General features: G+C 38.9%; 1 protein-coding gene across 3 annotated transcripts in view; it reads right to left on the reverse strand.

Annotated features, from left to right (window-relative positions):
• Nucleotides 1-23,559, reverse strand: part of LOC139713305 (focal adhesion kinase 1-like) — a 124,804-nt gene that overhangs the window by 86,867 nt on the left and 14,378 nt on the right. For all 3 annotated transcript variants that reach the window (XM_071625049.1, XM_071625050.1, XM_071625048.1), the window contains exon 2: nt 13,986-14,207. In XM_071625049.1, coding sequence (XP_071481150.1) covers nt 13,986-14,081 — 96 coding nt within the window. In that variant the 5' untranslated portion in view covers nt 14,082-14,207. The remainder of the gene's footprint in view (nt 1-13,985; nt 14,208-23,559) is intronic.

A 23,559-nucleotide genomic window follows, 5' to 3' on the forward strand; every position in this document is an offset into this window, starting at 1 on the left:
ACATAAAAGCAAATATCAGACATTTATTTCATCGTCGTACGGAGTTGAATATTATTGTTATTCATTTCCGAACGTCAAAGGGATCATTCGACATTCATTTTAGCATCTTCCGGAGCTGACTGTTAATTCTATTTACTTTCGAACGTAAAAGCAAACATCCGGCATTTAACTTTCATCGTATACGGAGTTGAATTTTTTTATTATTCATTTCCGAACGTCAAAGCAAACATGCGACATTTATTTCAGCATCTACCAGAGCCGAATGTTATCGTTATTCATTTCCGAACGCAAAATCAAATATCTGACATAAATTTTAGCACCTTAGGAAGCCAACTCTTACTGTATTCATTTCCAAAAGTATAAGCAAACACCCGACATTAATTTTAGTATCATACAAAGTCGAATATTACCGTTATTCATTTCTCGAAAATAAAAACAAATATCCGACATTTATTTTAGCGTCTTACGGAGTCGATTGTTAGCGCTGTTCATTTCCAAAAGTATAAAGGCAAACATCCGACTTTTCTTGGTGGCCCGATCGGTCCACCAAAATCTTCATATGATGAAATTTTGGTGCCCGACGTGCGTTTTTTGATGGCCCCGGGCCACCGCTAGTGTCGAGACCCGACGGTATACCTGGTAGGTACCTCCTAGCAACAGGGTTGGCGTCTCATTCTGGCAAGAAAAAATACGAATGTATCGAACTGCGGTACGAAACGCAACTTTAGGCGACGAGTATTATGTCGTAAAAAACAAACTAACCAACATACAGAAAAATCGAACAAAAACAAAATCTCTATGTTAGAAATCCGTTTCCAGAGACACTTTTACTCATTTTTTTTTTCACACTGAAACTGAAATACAACGTGTATAATATGGCGCGACTTTTCTTTCTCACAACGCAACAGGGCGGCGTGTCGTTCTTTTGAAGGTCAAAGACGATCGTATAGAGGTGCACGAGGCCGCTATCATTCTTCGTGAATGAATGGTTTCAGTAACGCGTCTGCATTCTCGGACGCATTCCGGACGCCCTGAATAGAGGATTTTATAATCCCCATTCTCGGAATACGACGGAATGCCTCTATTCACAAGCCTGAGGGGAGTAACAATAGGGCATTCTCAGTGCAGGCAGAATGCGTGGACCGGGAATGAAGTAGAGAATGCCTGCATGCCGGACGCATTCTGGATTACCAGCGACTGGATGTCCTTTGCCATCACATTTTATTTTGCTTTCTGCAGAATGTGCGTCATCATGCGTCCCGAGGCGTCCCTCTCTGAATGGCGACTGCTGTTTTTTAATGAATAGAAAGCGCTACTGTACTGGCAAACAAAGAAGAGAAGATTAATCATTATCTTACAATGTCTTAATGAAGTGTAAAGTTACTCTATACTACGGATTTGGAAGTAAAACGTGATTCGTTTTCTTCTCTTAAATGCGTTCTTTGGGACCTTCAGCAAATTGTGATAGTCCCTTACGTGCTACTAAGTAGGTCATAGCTCGTTATTCCGAAGGTTCGTTATTCCCGAATTTCATTTTCGGATTAACGAATCTCCGGAATAACGCCACAAATATTCGGATTAATGAACCTCATGGTATAGGGAATTTGCGTGTTTCTGATCAACGAACCTTCGGAATAACGAACCTTCGGAATAGCGAACCTTCTGAATTTTGAATTGATTTGATTTGATTTATTGCATTCTCATTTTCATTTTCATTTTTTTTTTCTTTCATTCCACAAAACATAACACAAGTAAATCTCAAATTCAATCATAAGCATATGTACATTACAAAGTATAACGATCAACTTCTGAATCGAAACTAACCGCTATGCAAAGTAGAGCACTGTCTTCTGTATGTTCACAGGTGTTCTGTTGTAAACGCGGTGCGCTAAGTCTAAGGGAATATCCAAAGGTTATGATGTCCATAGCGCTTAGTCTTTATTCAAGACGGCGAAGGGAATATCCAAAGCTTATGATACAGTGTATATCCTTTTATTTAAAAACAACAAAAAAGCAATTCCTCGTGAATTTTACCGTATTTTTCAATTATCATTTTCCGGCGAAAACACTACGGTGAAAACGCTAACACCACGCCAATGTCGCTTTATTTCCATCCAACAATAAAAGATAATGCAAAAATAATGCACTGGTACACTACAATACATTATAATGAATAATATTGTAAATGTACAGAGTGATTTTTGTTTAAAACTGATGTATTTGTTGAGAGGGTAGTATAAAAACAGTATAGATAATCCTTTTTTCGAGGAACTTTATATATGATAACGGTACATGGGTCTAGATAAAGACTAAGCGCACCGCGTGACAGCTGTGGACATCATAACCCTTTGGATATTCCCTTCACTGCCTTGAATAAAGACTTAGCGCACCGCGTTTACAACAGAACACCTGTGGACATACCAATCAAAGTCACGGGGAAAATCTCTTTGGGACATACGGAAGACAGTGTTCTTCTTTGTACAGCGGTTAGTTTCGATTCAGTAGTATAGGGATATAAAAACGAGACCAAAATGGTTAAAAAATCATTTATTATGACTAAGCTACTCATTTGGAAATGCTATCATAGCTTGATAAGCATATCTATGCCCGACAAACAAAATGACACCAAAAAGGTTTTGCCACCTCAGGCGGTACCAACAACCCATTTTTCGGGTCTTGGTCCATGGACTATTCCATCGATTTAACTTCCAGGCTATTTACACGTTGTTTACTACCAGAATTCCAGTGCGCGCATTCTTTCGTCTGGCCAGCACCTGGGGTATGGTGCATGCTTCTTTGGAAATTTCCCACAACAGGGGCTGGGGGAGGGGGGGGGGGGGGGGGGGTGTCGACCACATATAATCCGTTCGTGTTTTTCCCCTTATTTTTTTCCCTTTGCTGGTAATGAACATTTAGTTTTAACTTAACGAAGGTGAGGTGTATGTATATTTTCCATCATTCATGGGAAGAGAAGAAGAGTGAAAGAGGGAGAAATGAAATCAGACGGAGGACACGTAGCTCAACAAGCTTTTTTTTTTTTCACCAGCATCAAAACAGCGGAAATAAACAATGAGTAGGCACTCGCCGAAGTTTGCAGCACCGAACACCACGCGAAAATTACAAAAGTCAACACGTGGCAACTCGCTATGACGAGATCTTTGAGACAGACATATTTTGTTCTTTGTAATCTTTATCAGTAGACAATAAACAATACAAAACAGAAAATGAATTCGTTGGGACCGGAGAAATTAGTTTGTTATATCGGGTATTATTTGTTATATCAGGATCTCCTATGCCCATATCGAGTTTCCACGGTACACTGGCAACAAAGTTCGAACGCTTTTCACATGCACAAAATACATGCAAGAACAATTATCGCAGGAGCAAATGTGTCATCATCCAATTCATTCCCAAAATTGATTTTGTTTTTTTCAGTCACAAATTATCTTAAATTGTTGTGAAAATTGTCCCGAAACGGGAGAGTGCCACAGAACTTCTTTAGAGTTCTGTGGAGAGTGCCCCGTCACCTTCTTCTGAGTCAGAGGGAATTGCTAGTAAGCCCGACCAGACGCAGTGCAATTCTACGCAGTGACAGGGCTGGGTAGTTAGTGAATGAGTTGCCTCCTAATCCGTCTTTTGTTCGCACGAGGCATGGCGTGGACATTCTGTTTTGAAATCGGCAAGACTTAATACCATTGTCTTTGATCAAAGTTACTCTGTACAATGTACTTGAAAGTCTGTGGTGTAGGGGTCATTGAGACACCTTCCTTGCAAGACACAGTGCGATGCGTGAAAAAAAAAGAAAGAAAGATAAGTGCTTGTTCATTAATTTTCTATGCCACCACGCCAATGTGCTGAATACGCATTGTATCACGTTATGTGCACCATCTTGTTGATGAACCCTATGAATTTGTTTATCAACTCGTTGCTGACCGTAAAAGAGAGGTGGAGATTATAAGTCACGAACTGCCAGCCGCATGACAGAAATGTACCAAGCAAACAAGCAAGCACCAGTGAATGCCGTTTACAAACGCAAAAAAAAAAAACTTGAACTGTTAATAGCAAAATCGACTGAAATCGTGTTTAGACTAAGTAAGAAGCTATAGGGCCTACTCGTACATTAATATTGCAGAGATCAGTTACATGATTTCTAACAGAAAGAAAACTCGCCTTTTAAAACGCAAGGTAAAACTCGCTCCACATCACAATAGGGCAACGAATAAGTTCAGATTGTCTTTATTCACTTACTGTTGTCATATCACTACCCTGATTCAATTTTGGCTAGTCCGCAAAAAAAAAAAAAAAAAAAAAAATTGACTAAACAAACATTACGACATCTTAGTATGCCTTAGTAATAGTATCGTCCAGCTTGTGTACCAGCAGCACGATTATAAAGATTCTCGAGTACTACGTGTACTGAGCTACTGTACGCGATGTACATGTTTGTTGATTTACAGATCAGCAGTTGCGATCGTAACAAATTTAATTTGTAGAGGGAGACAAAGTGAAGAAACTCGCATCTGAACCTTCACCCCTCTGAATAATATCTTTCTTTCAATGCAAAAATTTGTTGAGTATATTCAGTTATTGTTTACTATAAAACATAGTCATGTGTTATTTTTCAGGCTTTTTCATGTTATTTATTGGATTCTAAACATCTTAACTATTCCAGTTTCTTTTCCCTGACTGATATCACAAAGTCTGCCATAACGATGCTCGCTAAACAGTTTACGTTCCAATTCCATACGAAGAAATCATGTCTTTTAAATGAGGAAAAAACAAAAACAAAACAAAAACGAACGAATGTTGATAGCCAAATAACTTCACAGTTCGTAGGTGAAGTTCCTTCAAACTTTCCAAAGTAATACGTAGTTTTGAGCGTGAAATTGTCAGGATTTTGCTGTCTAACCGGGTAGTGGCTGCATCACATACTCGTAGTGAATTTGTCTGGGCATACGAGGCCTTTCGTATATTTCTGTGAGTAATAAATCCCTTCCTATACAATTTGTAGTTCAGTAAACATTTAAAATACTCAATTAAGTACACAATAATAAACTGTTCGATATTTCTACTAACGGTCAAAAGAAAGGCTATAATTAGAATCATGATCTTTGCGATGACAAGTCATGAGCTAGTTCTTCGATCAATATTTCCAGGCTATGTACACGCGGTTTATTCCAGTGCGCGCATTCTTTCGTCTGGCACCTTGGGTCTGGCACCTGGTTTTGTGGAAATTTTCCACAAGGAGGGGAGGAGGGTGGGGTGTCAAGTTTCTCGTAATGCCAGAGACTGCATACACAATCTCTTTGCTTCAGTTACTGTTGTGTTTTTCCCCTTTGCTGGCAATGAACGTCTAGATTTAACTTTACGAAGGTTGCTAGCACGTGATTCTTTTTGTTGTGAGGTGTATGTATTTTTTTTTCATCATCCATGGGCCGGAAGGGAAAGAAGCATGTTCAGCAAGCTGTCTTTTAGACTCGCATTAGTAATAACTTATCATCACCATCACTCGGATCACTCAGCCTTTTTCTATAAACATTCAGAAACATGACCAACATCATCATCAATCAAAGATTATTCCTCTCGTCTATATTTCTTTTCTGAATTATCCTCCTCTTCTCGCTTTAATGATTAACAAAAAATCGTAACTGTTCGTTACTTTGAAAGTTTGCAATTTCCGAAGTCTCGTTATTCGAAAAAAAAAAATAAAAGCAACAACAAAATTGTGTTGCTGTTTTGAAGATTCGTCAATTCAAAAACGAAGGAAGGTTTGGTTTTCTAAATGCTGTTAATCCGAAAACAAAACAAATTTTTGACCACGTTATTCGTTTTCAGATTAACGAACCGTATTTCCCATTTTCAGATCAACGAACCTTCGGAATGTCACAAAATGTTCGGATTAACAAACCCTAGTACATTTTCAGATTACTATAGTAACAAACATGGAATTTGCGTTTTTCGGATACGGAAGAACGAACCATCGGAATATAAGTACACCTAGTATCATCATACCTGACTCTTTTTGGAATAATAACCACCACGCAAAGAAATTAACAATGTCAAACTGAGAAACTGATTTCTTGCCTCAAAATTTTCCCTGATGCCGTTTATATATTTCTTTTCTGATTTACCCTTCCCCTCCACTGCTCGACTGAAAAACAAACAAACAAAACAAAACATAAAGTTACAGTTCGTTACTTAAAGTTCGTTATTCCGACGGCTAAGATTCGGAAGAACGAACCAACGGAATAAGTACATGACTCTTTCCAGAATACAAACATCACGCAAAAAAAAAAAATACGATATCAAACTGAGAATTTCACTTGTATTTCTTGCCTCAAGATTTTCACTCCCTTCTATATTTATTTTCTGAATTACCCCCCCCCCCCCCATCCCCTAATCGACTGAAAAAAAAATAAACATAGTTACAGTCATTCCAAAGGCTCGTAAATCCCAATGACGAAGGGGGAAAATAGTTTCGTTTTTTAAAGAATCGTCGACTCGAAAACGAAACGGGGGTCGATATTCTCAACGTTGTTAATCTCAAAAGATAGATAAATAAATAAATAAATAGATAGATACATAGATACATAAATAAATAAATAAATAAATAAATAAATACATAAATAAATTTTCGTGCCGGATTAAGAGTTTTCAGACTAAGGCACCTTCGGAATAATCCCACACACTGTTAGTTAGTTAAAAGTTGATGCCTATTTAGGTAGTCAAGACTTACGTTTGAAATGAGAAAGTGGGAGCATTTGCAGACATTTAAAACATCCAACATTAACGTTTTAGCACTATAAAGAGCCGAAAGTTACCGTTATTCATTTCCGATTGTAAGAGCAATCATGCAACATTTACTGGTATTTTATAGCACCTTACGGAGCCGAATATTACCGTTAATCATTTTCAAATGTAAAAGCAAACTACCGACATTCATTTTAGCATCTTTAGGGAGCTGAATGTTATCCTTATTCATTTCCGAACGTGAAAGCAAACATCCGCTATCTATTTTAGCATCTAACTGAGCCGATTGATACCGTTAATCATTTCCAAATGTAAAAGCAACAATCTCTTATTATTTTAGCATCGTACGGAGCAGAATATTACTGGTATTCATTTCCAAATTTAAAAGCAAACATCCGACATTTATTTCATTATCATACGGAGCCGAATGTTATTTGCTGCTGTCCACTTCCGAAAGTGAAATGAATCATCTGACAATATTATTCTAGCATCGTACGGAGCCGAATAGTAGGGCCTACTGTTGTTCATTTTTAACGTCAAGGCAGATATCAGACATTTACTTTCCCATCAAACGCAGCTGAATGTTACTGTTATTCATTTCGAAATGTAAAAGCAAATATCCAACATTTATTTTAGCATCGTATGGAGCAGAATGTTACTTCTATTCACTTCCGAACGTAAAAGCAATCATCTGACATTTATTTCAGCATCTTCCGGAGCCGAATGTCATTGCTATTAACTTTCGAAAGTAAAAGCAAACATCCGACATTCATTTGATCATAGTACGGAATTGAATATTATTGTTATTCATTTCCGAACGTCAAAGGGATCATTCGACATTTATTTTAGCATCTTCCGGAGCTGAATGTTATTATTTACTTTCGAACATTAAAGCAAACATCCGGCATTTATTTCACCATCACACGGAGTTGAATATTATTGGTATTCATTTCCAAACGTCAAAGGGATCATTCAACATTTACTTTATCATCTTCCAGAGCTGAATGTTATCGCTAATTTACTTTCGAACGTTAAAGTAAACATCCGGCATTTATAGCATCTTCCGGAGCTGAATGTTATTGCTATTTACTTTCAAACATAAAAGCAAACATCAGACAGTTATTTTATCATCGTACGGAGTTGAATATAATTGAATGTTATTCATTTCCGGACGTCAAAGCAAACATCAAACATCAATTTTAATGAATCAATGTTACTGTTATTCATTTCGAAATTTAAAAAGCAGACATCCGAGAATTATTTTAGCATCGTATGGAGCAGAATATTACTGCTATTCGCTTCCGAACGTAAAAGCAATCATGTGATAGTTATTTTAGCATCTTCTGGAGCCGAATGTTGCTATTTACTTTCGAAAGTAAAAGCAAACATGCGGCGTTTATTTTATCATCGTACGGAGTTGAATATTATTGTTAATCATTTCCGAAAGTCAAAGCAAACATTCGACATTTATTTCAGCATCTTCCGGAGCCAAAATATTATCCTTATGCATTTCCGATCGCAAAATCAAATATCTGACATCAATTTTAGCACCGTATGGAGCTGAATCTTACCGTTATTCATTTCCAAAAGTATAAACAAACATCCGACGTTTATTTTAGTATCATACGAATATTACCATTATTCATTTCCAAAATTAAAATGAAACATCTGACATTAATTTTAGCATCTTGCGGAGCCGATTGTTGCCGCTGTTTATTTCCAAAAGTAAAGGCAAACATCTGACTTTTTCCTACGGGAGAAATAGGACGACTTCCTAATACACTGTATTCAGTTCTTGAGTCACTTGACAGATAAAAAAAGATCTCACCTCATGCATGCAAAATTTTACATGTATGGAGCTGCCTAATTAAGGCATACATTCGCGTATGAGTGTAGACCTACATGTGTTTTCATAAACCCTCTTCGATCGCTACTTTCAAAGTGTTCCCCGTTCAGTGAGATCACACCCCATAATTACGTTTTCTTTTCACCATCTTATAGCCAAACGAAACGCAAATCAACTCATAACCAATGTTGAGACAAAGGAAAGCGTCGGGACACGTCGCTCATCGTCGGGCTATCACGAGCATCATTTGTAATCAGGAGAGGTGCGTCTGGACACGTCGCTCGCTATTCAATTTGAGCACTGGCCGTGACCATTCAGAAATCTCGCTACATCTCAAGCGCCATGTCCCGAAACGTCGGCATTATTAAATCGAACACTTGCGTGAGCGGAGGTCACGCAACATAGAAATAATCAACAGCTTCTTTTGAGGGTGTCGGCAAGTGTCAGCAAGCGTCGGCAAGCGTCGCGGTATCATCAAAATGATGGCGCGTACTGCTTTGACCGACGCTTAGCGACGGAGTAAAAGCATACTGCGACGCACTTCATTGTTCTCGCAATAAGTCTCCGTCGCTGAGTGTCGCTCTCCGTCGCTCGCAGTCCCTAGTTTACCAGGTGCGCCTTATCTAAGTCAAAATAGTAAAATATGAAGTGAAAACATTCAGGATAGGGATTCCAACATTTTTAAATTCTGTGAAGGGGTATAATTCGAGTAATATCGGCCTCATAAATGATTTGTAGAACAGATGAACATAGCACATACGGTGCAGTAGTTGTAACTGTTTACTGAGCACGAGTTTTACACGTAAAATGCAGGTAGCAAAAAAAAAAAAAAAAAAAATCCGCCCGACCGACCCTATTTGAAAATCTCATGTTACGCCAATGCAACCTTCTTTTTTTTTTGGCCTAATCGAAACGCGCCATAAAAACTTAACATTGGGCCCTAAAAATTTGTTGACCCCTTTCTGTGACCTTTGACCTTGTGATGACCTTTAACTCCCCAAAGGACATCTACCGTCCAAGTTTGGTCACAAACAGACATAGGGATCAAAAGTTATGAGCCACAATCAAAACGCGCCCTAAAAACATAACATTGGGCCCTAAAGGTTTGTTGACCCCTGTCTGTGACCTTTGACCTTGTGACGACCTTCACCTCCCCAAGGGACATCTTCCATCCAAGTTTGGTCACAAACGGACAAAGGGATCAAAAGTTATGAGCCATAAACGAAATGCGCCCTAAGAACTTAACATTGGGCCCTAAAAGTTCGTTGACCCCTGTCTGTAACCTTTGACCTTGTGGTTACCTTCAACTTCCCAAGAGACATCTACCATCACCCAAGTTTGATTGCCATTGTAGCAACATGTGCTGAGTTACGTGTGATAAGAGAGTCTTGCAAGTAAACTTTAACGTATGACCTCAAATGACCTTTGACCTTATCATGTGACCTCTTACGGCACCATAACATGAAGGTACCCCCAGTGCATCCATCATCCAAGTCTGATTGCCATTGTAGCAACATGTGTCGAGTTACATGTGATAAGAGAGTCTTGCAAGTAAACTTTAATGTATGACCTCAAATGACCTTTGACCTTATCCTGTGACCTCCAACGGCACCATGACATGAAGGTACCCCCAGTGCATCTATGACCCAAGTTAGGTTGTAATCCAAGCAACTTATGTGAAGTTATTTGTCGAAAGAGAGTCTTGCAGGTAAACCTTAACATAGAAAAGAGTCTTGCACATACTCTTTAATATATGACCTCAAATGACCTTTGACATCATCACATGACCTCTGACAACACCATAACATGAAGATACCCCTAGTGCTTCTATCAACCAAGTGTGGCTGCCATTGCTGTAACAGCTGCCAAGTTATGCATCATAAGATAGTCTTGCAGGTAAACTTTAACATTTGTGAGGGACGACGGACGACGGACGGACGACGGACGGACGACGGACGGATGACGGACGGACACCATTTGGATCCCTTAGTCTCGCCTTCACCTCCGGTGGGGGAGACAAAAAAAAGGTGATAATAAGAAAAGGCGACAGGCCACAACTTTAAATAGGATCTCTTTGTTTCACCTTGTTTTTGGATATCTCGGCCACTTCAAAACCGATTTTTGTCACATAAACTTTTGATACCCTTTAGAATTGCATGCTCTTTGACATCTCATAGAGTGGTTGCTGAATATCTGGCAAAGTGTTAAAAGCTAAATCCTCACCTCGACCAGAACTGTACACACCCTTTAAAGGGTGTGGACAGTTCTGGTCGAGGTGAGGGTTTAGCTTTAAACGTTTTGCGAGATATTCAGAAACCACTCAATGAGATGTCAAAGAGCATGTAATTCTAAGGGGTATCAAAAGTTTATTTCATGAAAATCGGTTTTGAAATGGCCGAGATATCTAAGAACAAGGTGAAACAAAGAAATCCTAATAAAAGGCGTGGCCTGTCACCTTTTATCATTATCACTTTTTTTTAGTATCTCTGCCATTTAAAAAAAAAAAACAATTTCCATCCAATAAACGTTGAATCCTTCTTAAAATTACATACTCTTTCATATTTCATAAGAGGTTTCTCATTATCCCACTTAGGAATGTTCAAAACATGAATCCCCACCTCAGCCAGTACTGTACAATCCCTTTAATATAATGCTAATCAATGTATAAGGCAAAGAGTGTGGCTCAATAGACCAGTTCAATAACATATTCAAATCTTATGCATTATATGTTTTCATGCCCTTTGAGTACACACACTGAGTGGTAAGGGGCAATAAATACTCCCTATTCTTATTATCATCAATATCATCACGATTTCCATTATTATCATCATTTATACAATTTAGGTTGTTCCTGACAACCAAAAACATGCCCATGATAGCTAGAATGTACGGAAGGTAGATTCCAAGTATTAAAGTTTATTCCTCTTGAACAGTTTCAAGGTGAGCTTGTTACTACAGAGCCTATCTCGATGGAGAAGACTTGGCTGCTACTGGCGCGACTGATCAGCTGCTGCAACTCATGTGACTTGAAAGACACAAAATGGCTTAAAGTGAAAACATAGTTCTGGTAAGGGTTTGAGAACCCGTCTTGCACCATTTCTTATTTGCTAGCAATATATCGAAAAAGTCTACCCAGAAACTTACCTGGCTGACGCAATTTGCCGGGATGATGAGTTGTTTCGGAGTATTTTGAGATAAAAAATGAAAGTTGGTATACCAACTTTTATTTCAGAAGGATCCAGGTTAACTGGGTCTCAGGGACAGCTCGGCCCTATTTCAGAAAATTTATACGCAGTTCATGATCGCCATATTCTATACATAGGCACACGTTCTAGGCGTGCTGAAGAGGTTCTTTGATGCACGCTTTGTATCAACTCGGCCAATAACTGCGATCAGCTAGAACGTGAAGTGCTCCCATAGTACAACACTTTACAATCCAGAGGGACAACTCGGCGCTGCTATCAAAGTGAGGCCGAATTGTCCCGGAGTCCAAGTTAGCCTGACCCCGATCAGGTAAGTTCTGAGACGCAAACATTTTTGGTTTAATATTTCACATTTTTTTGGTTACCCAAAGAATATGTTGTTACTACAGCGTTATTCCACACATTTCTTAGACATATGTGTACATTTTGGAGCAAAATTTCACAATTTTACAGGCGTACCAGAACTATGTTTTGCCTTTAAGCTCTAGCCGAACAGGTGAATCCTTGGAGACGTCCCAGATTGTCTCAAAAACATGGTGACAACTTATTCTTCTGGAAGTTGGGGAGACATCACCATGACATCTCTGGCAGGTTACCAATGGGTCTCCACAAGCTGGCAGAGACATCTCGGAGACCTGGTAGGCAAAATTAGTCCCCACGACTTGGCCACGACTAAAGAGACATCGCAGAGACGTCAATAGAGACCAGCTGGAGACCAGGAAATGTCTCTGAAAAAATTGAACATGCTCAATTCTCTCCGGACTCCCTAGAGACCAGGCTAGTCTCCAGGAGACATTGCAGGAAACGTCTCTATGACCACACCTGTGACAACTGAGATTTGAGTTGAATAAAAGGTAGCCACCTAGTCTCCAAGCCAATGAGATACCCACTTCGGACCCAAGGAAACATAAAGTGACTACATATTAAGTAAATTACCTACCATACAATTCTGTGCTACCTGAGAATTCCTTGAAATGCGGTCACTGAAATAGAGGACCAAGCTACTGAAGAAATGACTAACTCCTGGTTGTTCGCAATACCAAATACTACTCATTCATGCTGTCTACACTTGTTACCAAGCACAGACTGATTTGAAACAAAATGCATTGATGCAGAATTCTGAAACATTCCTTCCCTTCTTTTTTTAGCAGGCTGCAAAGAGTAAATTTAAGTACAGGTTACATTGTCTTCTTGGATGGCTGAAAATACTGATATGATTTGAGGAGTTCAAAACACAGTCAAGGCAAGACAGTGATGACAAAACAACCTTGTTACACTGTAATCAACACATAAATGTACCTAATTACACAATTTCTTACATTGGAGTAATGACTTGCCACAAATGTATTACTAACATTTCACGTTCACCTGAATTTACGAACAGTTCCTTTTTCAATGCAGGATTCATACATGGCTCTGTATCTTTTTTTAATGTCAGAAGTACATTCATGCTTTAAATGTTCAATTTAGTTACAAAGATCACTTTTGAGGCACACCACTTCGTCTTTGTTCTACCTTATATTTGCCTTCAGTGTTCCAGCTGAAAGAATAACAATACAGAAGTGCTGCATATTTCTATATGACTCAGTTTCCATTTCATTTTTTTTTTTGCAGTCTTTGCCAAAGAGAGATATTTTTTTAAACTGATTCTCTGCAAGGGAGGACACATTATATTTTGTCTTTTTTTTTTTCGGCATCATAAAGCCTAGTGGGTATGATAGTCCTTATTTATTGCAATGTTTACCACCAAGTCAAGTCTCACACAACATGAATGACTTGAGTGGTAGCTACGACACTGGCAGGTGAAGCAGGTTGGTACTCAGGAATGCAGACATCTCTATTTGATAGCCATAGGGGTGTTTTCATCCCAGATCACAGATAGTCAGAATGACATTGCCTTGCTGGTTCATTAGTGATCAACACTTGACATGTTTTAGCAAAATATAAAAAATAAATAAAATAAAAATATTGACAAACACACAATTGATGTTTACAAGCTCTCTTCTACGAAAGATTGAAGGGGGAAAAAAAAGAAAGATACATTGTATAGTACTTAGCGTATGAATGCAAGGCAATTGGTCCATCACAGATGAAAACGTAGCACAGGTGTACAATAGTCCAATATTAACAATAATACAAGTCACAAGAGATATACAATAATACAAGGGAGCTGGATAATACCTTACCTTCATATCTGTGGTCTCCATGCACTTGACTGAGTTGAAGTTTCCATTTGGCTGATAAACTTTCAGCATCATCTTCTCACCTGCCTTGGACGCCATGACTGGATGTCTGTTGGTTGGTTGTCTCTACCCTGATGTGTCGGTCTCCTCGGTGACTGTGCTCTCAATCTAGAGAGGGCAGCGTTCTGTTACTTGGTCAGCCATTACTCTCACTACTGCAACCATCTGACGAAAACAACGGAATACAGGACTTGAATTGAGATGACGACTACTCTCTGCACATTGTTCAATGGACTTCAACTTAAATATCCTGAAGGTAATAAAGAAATTCCCATTTTCATTGTTATTTTTGTTTTGGGTGCTGTTACTTTTTAAGCCCAGTACTTGGGCTTTCTTTCTATATGACTTTCTTGGTGAAATCATATTATTAATTTTTGCCGTTCTTACTCCTTTATTCACGATCAGGGTGGTGTATTTGTGCTTTCTTTTTGTTTTTTGTTTGGTGTTTTTGTTTTTGTTTTGTTTTTTGCTCGTTGACGTTTTGTGATTTCATGCCCCACTCCATATCCTTTCTGGTGGACAATGTCAACTGTATTGCACAAACTACCTGCCTGCACAAATGCCACAGAACTGTGCAAACACTATCAAATTAATTCGCCACTATAATGAGATTCTAAATCTAGTCATGAACATACATGTAACAGGCTTTATGCTAGACTATGAAATTAATATTATGCTAGAGTATCAAATAAATACACATGTACTAAACAGCACTGTACCAACTCTAAGGCACATCTTCAAAATTAAAACAGGTACTCTGCTTCACTGACATGTACAAAGTGAATAGACAATTCTGATGCATGGTATGATTACGAGATAATCAGGTATGTATTTTGGTTAAAAACATACACATTTTCCAGACAAGCCTAATGTATCTATTTTCATTGCTTCCCGCAGAAAGTCTTTGAAATGGTTGTAAATATAAATTCATAAGAAATTGTGAGGTGCTGAGAGGCAACTGAGCGCAGTGGTTTACATTTGTGACCCTGCACCTCAAAACAAACAAAAAGTCGCCAGACATGAATTTTTAGTTAAGACAATATTCTGAAAGAGCAGACTTTAAGCTTTAAAATGATGTATAACTCAAATCAAATGGACACTCCTAACCTATCTAAATATTGGAAAGAAAACACAAACTCAGGAAAAGTGTGAACTGAGAAAAGAGGCTCTGAAGTACAGTGTCTATTCAAGCGCTTAATCTTTACCAAACCGTGCTGGCTGTGCGATGAATGGGACAAAAAACAGGAAGTAAACCACCAGAGTAACAACAATGAAGGGATTATCAGATTAAATTGCAATTCAGCATGCCTCATTAACACATTCTGTCCATAATTAATGCCAACTTTCAAAGCAGTAGCACTATCCTTTCAAAAGTTATTAGAGTTGAAAGTGAAGAGTGTGGACAAGGTTTTTCAGAAATGAAAAAGGGATTCTAAAGACACACCTAATCACACTATTTTACCAAAAATGTTCGAGATAAACTGCTAAAAAAACACACTTTCCTGCCCGTTTTATAATACCAAATTTTAGCTCAATGTAAACGAAGACCCGCTCTTTCAGAAAATATGAAAAAGTCAAGTTCGGCTATGTTGACCCATTTCACTTATTTTCTGTCCTCACGCAAAATCAGTGTGCGCGACTTTATGTTCGTTTTGAGGTGCACTGTCACATTTTAACATGAAAATGTGCAGTGAATGATCAATCTGCCGTAAAACTACACGCAAATGCATGCATGTACATACGTAAAAGTACAAACCATTACACCAGCATCACACACTCTACCCTAAATACACAACACAGTGACACACTAATCACTACATGACATGTCTAGCCAGCTCTCTCTGTCAAAAAAAAGGAAAATAAGCTGGCTCCACTGAAACTCTAGCCTTTCTTTGACAAGTTTGTTTAAAAGGTAACTTCAATTGCCATTAACGGGGACAACAGAGTTCAAAGCTGCATGCAAGTTTGCATTTACGACATCATATTGATATGACTGTTCTGACATACATTATACTTTCATAAATAGCAAGTCTGCACTCATACAAGCAACACCTCAGCATGAATTACCGACTATTGGTGTCCTTCACAGCTGGTCATCAACAAGGTCATCAACATGGGTTTGTATTTCATTTTTCTAGAAACTGTTACAAGAGAAATTGGGTACCTATTGGGTACTCTGCTTAGAATCAGGTAAGAAGTGCCCTGCCTGACACTATCCAAGGAAGCAGAGAGTACTGTATTAAGAATAATGAACAACAATACATAGGTATTACATTTTCTCTTTATAAGCAAAATGCTGTCCATCTTAAATAAAACTCAAAATCAAACACTTCACATGCAACTAAGAGAAACAGTGTAAAATACGACTGCATTCAATATTATGCAAGTTCATGTTGTACTGCAGTTTCATTTTGGGAAGGAAAAAAAAAACTGATTTGTGTTACTCTGCAAAGGCAAGGGCAGCCAAGAGTGCTTCATACAAAACTTGCAAAGAAAGAGGAATATTGTAAACAAATACATTGCACTTGCATGCACAACATTTTTCAGATTCCAGTTTGAGTTTAATCTCACGTACATTTGAAAGAGACTCTTGAAATCTGAAATTCCCAGAGAGAGCTCCCTCAGTGTTTATCCAATCAGCAGGAGATATGAACACATTCTTCACATTTTTCAAATTTGTTCATAACTATAAGGGATCAGACCTGATTTAGGAGCTGTCATGTGGAAGTAATTACCACATAACATCATTACTGTCATAACTCATAAACATCTACAATAATCCATTAAAAATTGAAGTCTGACATTAGCGTATACCTTCTCTCTTTGTAGGATAAAGTGGCCCCTCCTTGATCAGTATAAGGGTAGGGCAACAAACTTTTTTCTAGCTTAGACCGGGCCATGCTTCAGCAGTGACTGATATTGGCCTCTGCAAACATCCCATGTGAAACCCAGTATACACATAATATAAAAATTTTGATTTACACTGAAATATGTACACTTAGTTTTTAATACACATTAGTATCTACAACAACATGTACACGTGCATTTTAATACTTAACAGACAAAACAGCAGTAAAGAATGACACAGCAGATTCACAATTTGTGCAAATTCATCACCGGAACAAACCTTTATTTGTTTGCTCTGCAAAATAATCTTCAGAGTTCAATGTCTGTGACACTGCCAATTCCAAGAAATAGGCAGCGCTACTATGTAAACTAGAACATGCTTTTGTTGCACCATGCACACTATGAAACTTTGCATTTTGTTCCTTTATCTCTCTTGACACATACACACATGTCCACTAAAGTACACTACGTTTCCACTACATTCCCTCTGTTGTGTCATCTGTTGCAAACACCAGGACTAACCATATGAGCAGATCATGAAAGTTTCGTGCACTTCCTTTTCTAAAATGTCACGTTCGGATACAGGGTGGTGCGATTCAATAAAAGCTGATACGTTTTCGTGTGTTAAGATGTTATATAAGGTCATGATTTGTCAGTCTCAAGTCACCAGATGTGTCATGGTCTGGTCTCCTATTCAGATATGATCTGATAGGATTGTCCTGTTTGAGTCCATGGTTGGGTCCAAATCTGACACTATCATTACAATCGGGGTCCCCTATTTGGGACTACCCAATATGTTCCAATATGACCATTATGAACTGATGCGTTCTGTTGAGATAAAATACGTCTTTCACACTCAGGATTAAGAGCAATCACCATTTGAGTTACGATTAGACCCTGCTGGGTACATGCAATATATAGCCCCACTGGCCATGAATGTCATTGTTTCTTAAACTTCTTCAGAGTAAACATTACAATCCATAATCAATGATGATGGCAGGAGTTAAGGATGACAATGTGACATGTGCAGCACTACTGTACATTGTATGTTTACATCACCAAAGAGCAAGAAGGTGAGCAGGAGCCAGACCATTTTTTCTTGTATGAATATGTGGGGATAATTGATTAAAAGTTTTGGGTAGATGTTAACATAAAATTGCATCTTCAATCACACAAACAAAAGGCATGTTCAAACAATCAATCTCCCTTTTTAACTTAATGACCTACACGTATGTACCTGGAAAGAAGTTCACACACATAATTGAAATGAGTCAAATATTCTCTTTTCTGTTTTTATTACAAAAATAACTCTGGTAGGTATGTTCAAATCAAAATATTGCACCAATCAGAAGAGTGTAATTTGGCATCATAAAATACTCAGAATGTGGGAGTTAACACGTACGATGTAACGTTAGAATGTAAAAAAAAAAGTTACAATAACATGTAAAATGTACCGCTACAGAATACAATGTGAAATGAGGGCATACTAACTAAATGAAAGTCAGCGTGAAGTCCAAATAATAAAGGCAAGTGTTAGGCGAATTAGTGTCCACAGTCCACGGTCCATTAAACTGAGTGATTTTATCATGCCGACTGGTGAAGGTAAGCAAATCGCTGCCGTAGAAGACCAATTTGAAGAACTGGAACGGTGACAGAAAAAGGGGCTCGACGAACGGGATCCTGTGGAGCTGAGCGGACGCGAAGATGTGATGAAGAGCTCGATGCGGGGATCGTTTGGAGACTTGAAGTGATGCGACACTCTGTTGTACGGGGCTGAAGAGCCAACGGAGGTTGAAATTAATTGCAGCTCTCTACCAGCGCGGCGAGTCGGCGGGAGGCTGAAGAAAACAAGTTCGACAGGACAGTGAGTCGCCTGGAACGATGTAACAGATGTAACATCAGATCATAGATGTTCGGCCGGACAGCGAGGTCGTTCATGGCGAGAACGATGAATGGATGAGGTCACTCGACGACAACGGATGTCAATGAAACATGTCGGAGGACGAATAATGAAAGTTCTGTGCAGGAGGCAACAAAAACGGCGAAGCTCCATCCCCGAATCTCTGGTACGGTGCGCAGAGAGGACAGCTGCCGGGTAGAAACTTTAAACAGCCAGCGGGCCCATAAAAATACAGTTTAGGTGGAGGGTGACTCTACCGCAGGACAGGTGATCCGGAGGTCGTTCCTCAACGGTGGTTGAAGCATCCTTCGATGCTGCGAAGGGTCGTGTGACATCTCACACATGTGATAGGTGACGCGCGAATAGCGGTCGCGATTGGTCAAAAGTAACATTAATGATAATAATTACGCACTTAATACGCACTAAAATCTACAGTGATTGGATTAACACTATATGATGAATAATAAATCTACATAACGTGTGCTACATCATTGCGACGCGACATGACAGTGAACCGGTCTGAACCAGATTGGAAGGTCAAACAACTATGCGTGGAAATTTCCACTAGCTAGGTAAGGCTGGGGAAATCTTACTGATATTCAATAGTAAGCAGTGGCAAATTAAACTGGCCAAAACACAGGGCTGCTACACACAAAGTAATGAGCGGCTAATCGAGCCACCCTAGCAATAATACCACACAAGTTTGGTGAAACATGATGATGCACTCTCAAGGAGATAAAAAGGTGAAAATTGAATTGAAGGCATTTTCTGAAGTTCTTCACTAGAATCACTCTGCATCTGGCCTAATTGTCCAAAAGGCTATTGACTTGTCTTTGACTCCTATCAGGCTAATTACACTTTGTATCCATCAGCTCAGAAGTTTAGAGAGCCTATATGTAGGTTGAGTATTCCTCCGGTAGACCGCCTACAGCATACTTGCCAACTTAATATATTTTTGAGAGATTTCAGTAGCCTACCAATCTTTTAGAGAAATCTACTGTTTTTTTATCATCTGTCACTCAACCAAAAGATTAAGCAAATTAAGATAAAAATAATAGTTAATATACAGTGCACATGCCAAATATACAGCACCCTCATGAACAAAAGCAAGCTAGCTAGCGTATAAGCAGTAGCAGATGTTGGCTATGTATTAGGCCCCCATCACATCGCAAGAATGCTACAGACCAGTGCAGCAATGGTACAAGTACCATTTAGGCCAAGTAAAAAAAGAAAGTAGTTTCTCGTCCGGGTTTTTTGAGCAAGGCGATGAGGGCGGTCCTTACTATTTGATATCTTACTATTTTTTTGAGGATTGTCAAATGAAAGTAATATGTGTTTCTCGTCCGGTAATTCTGAGAAAGGTAACGAGAGAGGGCTTTACTATTTTCTATATCCAATTAATGAAATGAAATATCACTCTGGTAGCTGTGTTACGAGAGACCAGGTCCCAAGTGTATGTCTTGTCTGCACTCTGTGCATTTTCAAACAAATAGATATATGTACCATACTTGAAACGAAACTTCATGCATGCAGAAATACATTTGCTTTTTCTTTCCACCACAGATGTCAAGGGAAAATGACCATCTTAATACTGGTGTTTAGTGTTGTAATGGCATTTCTGATACCAGTGTACTTGCAATGCTGATGTATTGTGCTATTAATTGAAACAGGTATAAAACGTGCACGTGTCTTTCAACAAATGTACGACTGAAATTAATTCCATGATATTCAAAACACTGCTTTATTTATCATTTGTGTTTGTGACTTTTTGACTCCACACAGCTGGTATGTATCTGCATTTCTTCATAGTACAATTGTAGCACATTCAACTGGAAACTGGCTTGTACAATTGCAGATGGATGTCAAAATGATACTGATATGGCATTATAACATTAAACATTTAAAGATGTTTCTTCATGTTCTAAAAAGACATTTGATAATCACTCATCATTTGGATGATGAATGATTGTATACCAAAACTACATATGTAGTAAAACATGTACCTGTGCTGGTAAGTCACATTCTCCCTTCATTTCTCCCATGGCCATCATTACAGTGCTACCAAGAAGCAGCAGTGATATAAACAGCAAAATACAACATGTAATGACAATTTCAGTTCACGCTCATCAAAACTGCTTACTGTGTATTACTTTTCAAAGTTTTGGCAATCAACATTCGTTCGTGGGTGTATTTTGTTTGTTCGTTTGTTTTGTGTGTTTTTCCCTCGTGAAAGACGTACCAGTAATGATTTCTTCGTATCAAACGTAAACTGCATGTTTACCGTAAACAAGCCATTCAGCTCAGCTATGGGCCAATGGCGCATTCGATTCATCGAACTTGCAGTAACCTCTTATAGGCAGGAGCACATGGCGCATTCCTTTAAACTTGAAAGTGAAGCCACATGTTTGCACATCGGCGCTTCCACACACAGCGCGGCATTTTGCGATAATCGTTATAGCAGACTTTCTGATTCCAGTCAGGGGAAAAGGAATTGGAATACTTCGAAAAATACTGATGTTTAAAATCCAATAAAATGAAAAAAGCCTGAAAACAACGCATGATTATGTTTTCATAGTAAACGATAATTGGAAACACGGAACAGAGTATTGCATCCGCTCACAAAGAAGCTCTCTTGAGAAGATGAAAGCATTCCACGTCCACTGCTAGATAGTGGAAGCTTCCATAATCAGCCCAGCAAGTTTTTGGAGGTACATACTTGCACTTGTACACATTCATTGCGAGAAAGCAATCAATCAACGCTGAACATTGCGTAGTTTGGCATCTTTATCGTGCTGGTGACAAGCTCGATGCTTCGGCATGTGTGATAACCTTATGTTTAGAGCCTGTAGGCCTCATAAGTCGAAGAGTTTAATTCAAAATAGCAAAAAGAGAAGGATTGAAAAAATAAGAATTCTGGTAGAAAAATACGAATTTTAGAGCTGCTGAGTACTAATTTGTGCTTCCAAAGGTTGGCAGCTCTGGTACTGTATTTAAAGCCGTTCGCTGTGCACACGTGCGCTTGAGATCGGTTCTCTCCATCACTGCACTCCACGATTTTTTTTTCCAGCTCTAGAACGCGCGCATGCTATGCTGGCTGGTTGGTCTCCTCTATTATGTGGTTACATTGCGCAATCAATCTAGCAGCACATGAAGCGGGCAGCGAGCAAAAGCACGAGAAAAATGTACAAAAGGTGCTCAACGTCCTGTCTACATCACGACGTACCGAGTGCGCTGTAGATCACAGCCCAGGCCACGCCCGCCCGCCCGCGCCCATCCAACTACAGTTCAACTGCTTTATGGGTCATTCCTTCTTGTCGAGCTCGCAGTGTGAAATGCATGCGTTATTACATACGCACTACAGAAGCTACAGCTGTATACAGCTATAGTAGAGGACGCAAGGCGTAATTAGAAATGAGACATCACGATTGGTAGGTGAATTGTCAATTTTTTTTTTTCGGCGGCCGAAAAAATAGTAAAATATCAAAAAAAGTCGATGCGGCAACTGAAAATCGATGCGCGCGGGGAGCGGGCTGGGACGAGAATTATGAATTTCTTGGTATTTTGAGCGCCATTTTGAAAATAGTAAATAGTAAAAAAATCGATGCGGCGGCCAAAATCGATGCGCGCGAGGACGAGAAACTGGTTTCTTTTTTTACTTGGCCTTTACATGTGTGCAATGTATTCACATCAGTGTCAATGGTGCACTGCATGTAATGATTCCAGGATTAATTAAAGCATAGTAGTAGGGACAAGCTGTCTAAAGTCTGGCTATCCTGGGGTCAAGGTGTTCAACCCCCACTGGTAATACGTACATGCAATAATATTAACGTATATATTGTAATATACTGTGCATTGATATTAACTGGTAATTGCGGTATTTTGGAACCAATGTTACACTTGCAAAGCAATTTTGTAACACAAAAGTTGTCTCTTAACTTAACTTTGGGGGCATAATCAGGCTTTTGAAATGCATTTAGTTCAAACACTTCCTAACTCAGCTGGTACAATGGTGTCTCAGATGCAAATTCAAAATGCACGAAAAGATGTGTTTACAATCACTAATTCTCTAGAACACATTTTTAATGGGAAAGCATAAGGTCAATGCAAATAGCTTTCATGTTTGGTGATTCTTCTATGTGTATACCAAAACAGGGAAGCATAAATGCAAATCACATTAACAAAGTGGTAAGTGGTTAAGTCCATTGCGCTAGATTTCTGACGAGTGGTCCCCTTGCGATAATGGATTGGGTCTCTACAGTATTCGTAAGTAGACATGGACGTGCGTAAACAAGCTTAGCCAGTATGGTCTGTTCGGTAAGCCGTGAAATGTTCATATCATCATCAAGGCAAGGGATTCATTTTGGAAGGTAATATTTTCGCGTGCTCTTAATTTCGCAAATATCTCCCAACTCGCGAAAATTTGCAAAAATAAAACCCCGCGTAATATGTAGCGAATACAGTATAACCGCGATCTGTCAACAGTCCATTTACGGTCATTTGTAAAGTTTTCATTGCCAGCGAGTGCTGTGCACCTCCTTGGGCTACACAGTAAAGACACACATGTTGAACAAGATGTAACAGATTCCTCTATTTAGCTGTTTGATCGTTCTTTGATATTCATTTCTCTCACTGTTTTATAAAAGCATTTCTTTCAATTCCATCAAAAGAGTGCAGCAGATCATTAAATTTCACTCAGTTCTAAGAATGGAAAAGCCCTCCCACACCCTTCTCCTTCTGTCCATCTCCATGGACTTTATATTACTGCACAGT

This window comes from Diadema antillarum, unplaced genomic scaffold (genome assembly GCF_040938485.1).
Source record: "Diadema antillarum isolate AM-2024a unplaced genomic scaffold, OU_Dant_1.0 seq00001946_RagTag, whole genome shotgun sequence".
Lineage (NCBI taxonomy): Eukaryota > Metazoa > Echinodermata > Echinoidea > Diadematoida > Diadematidae > Diadema > Diadema antillarum.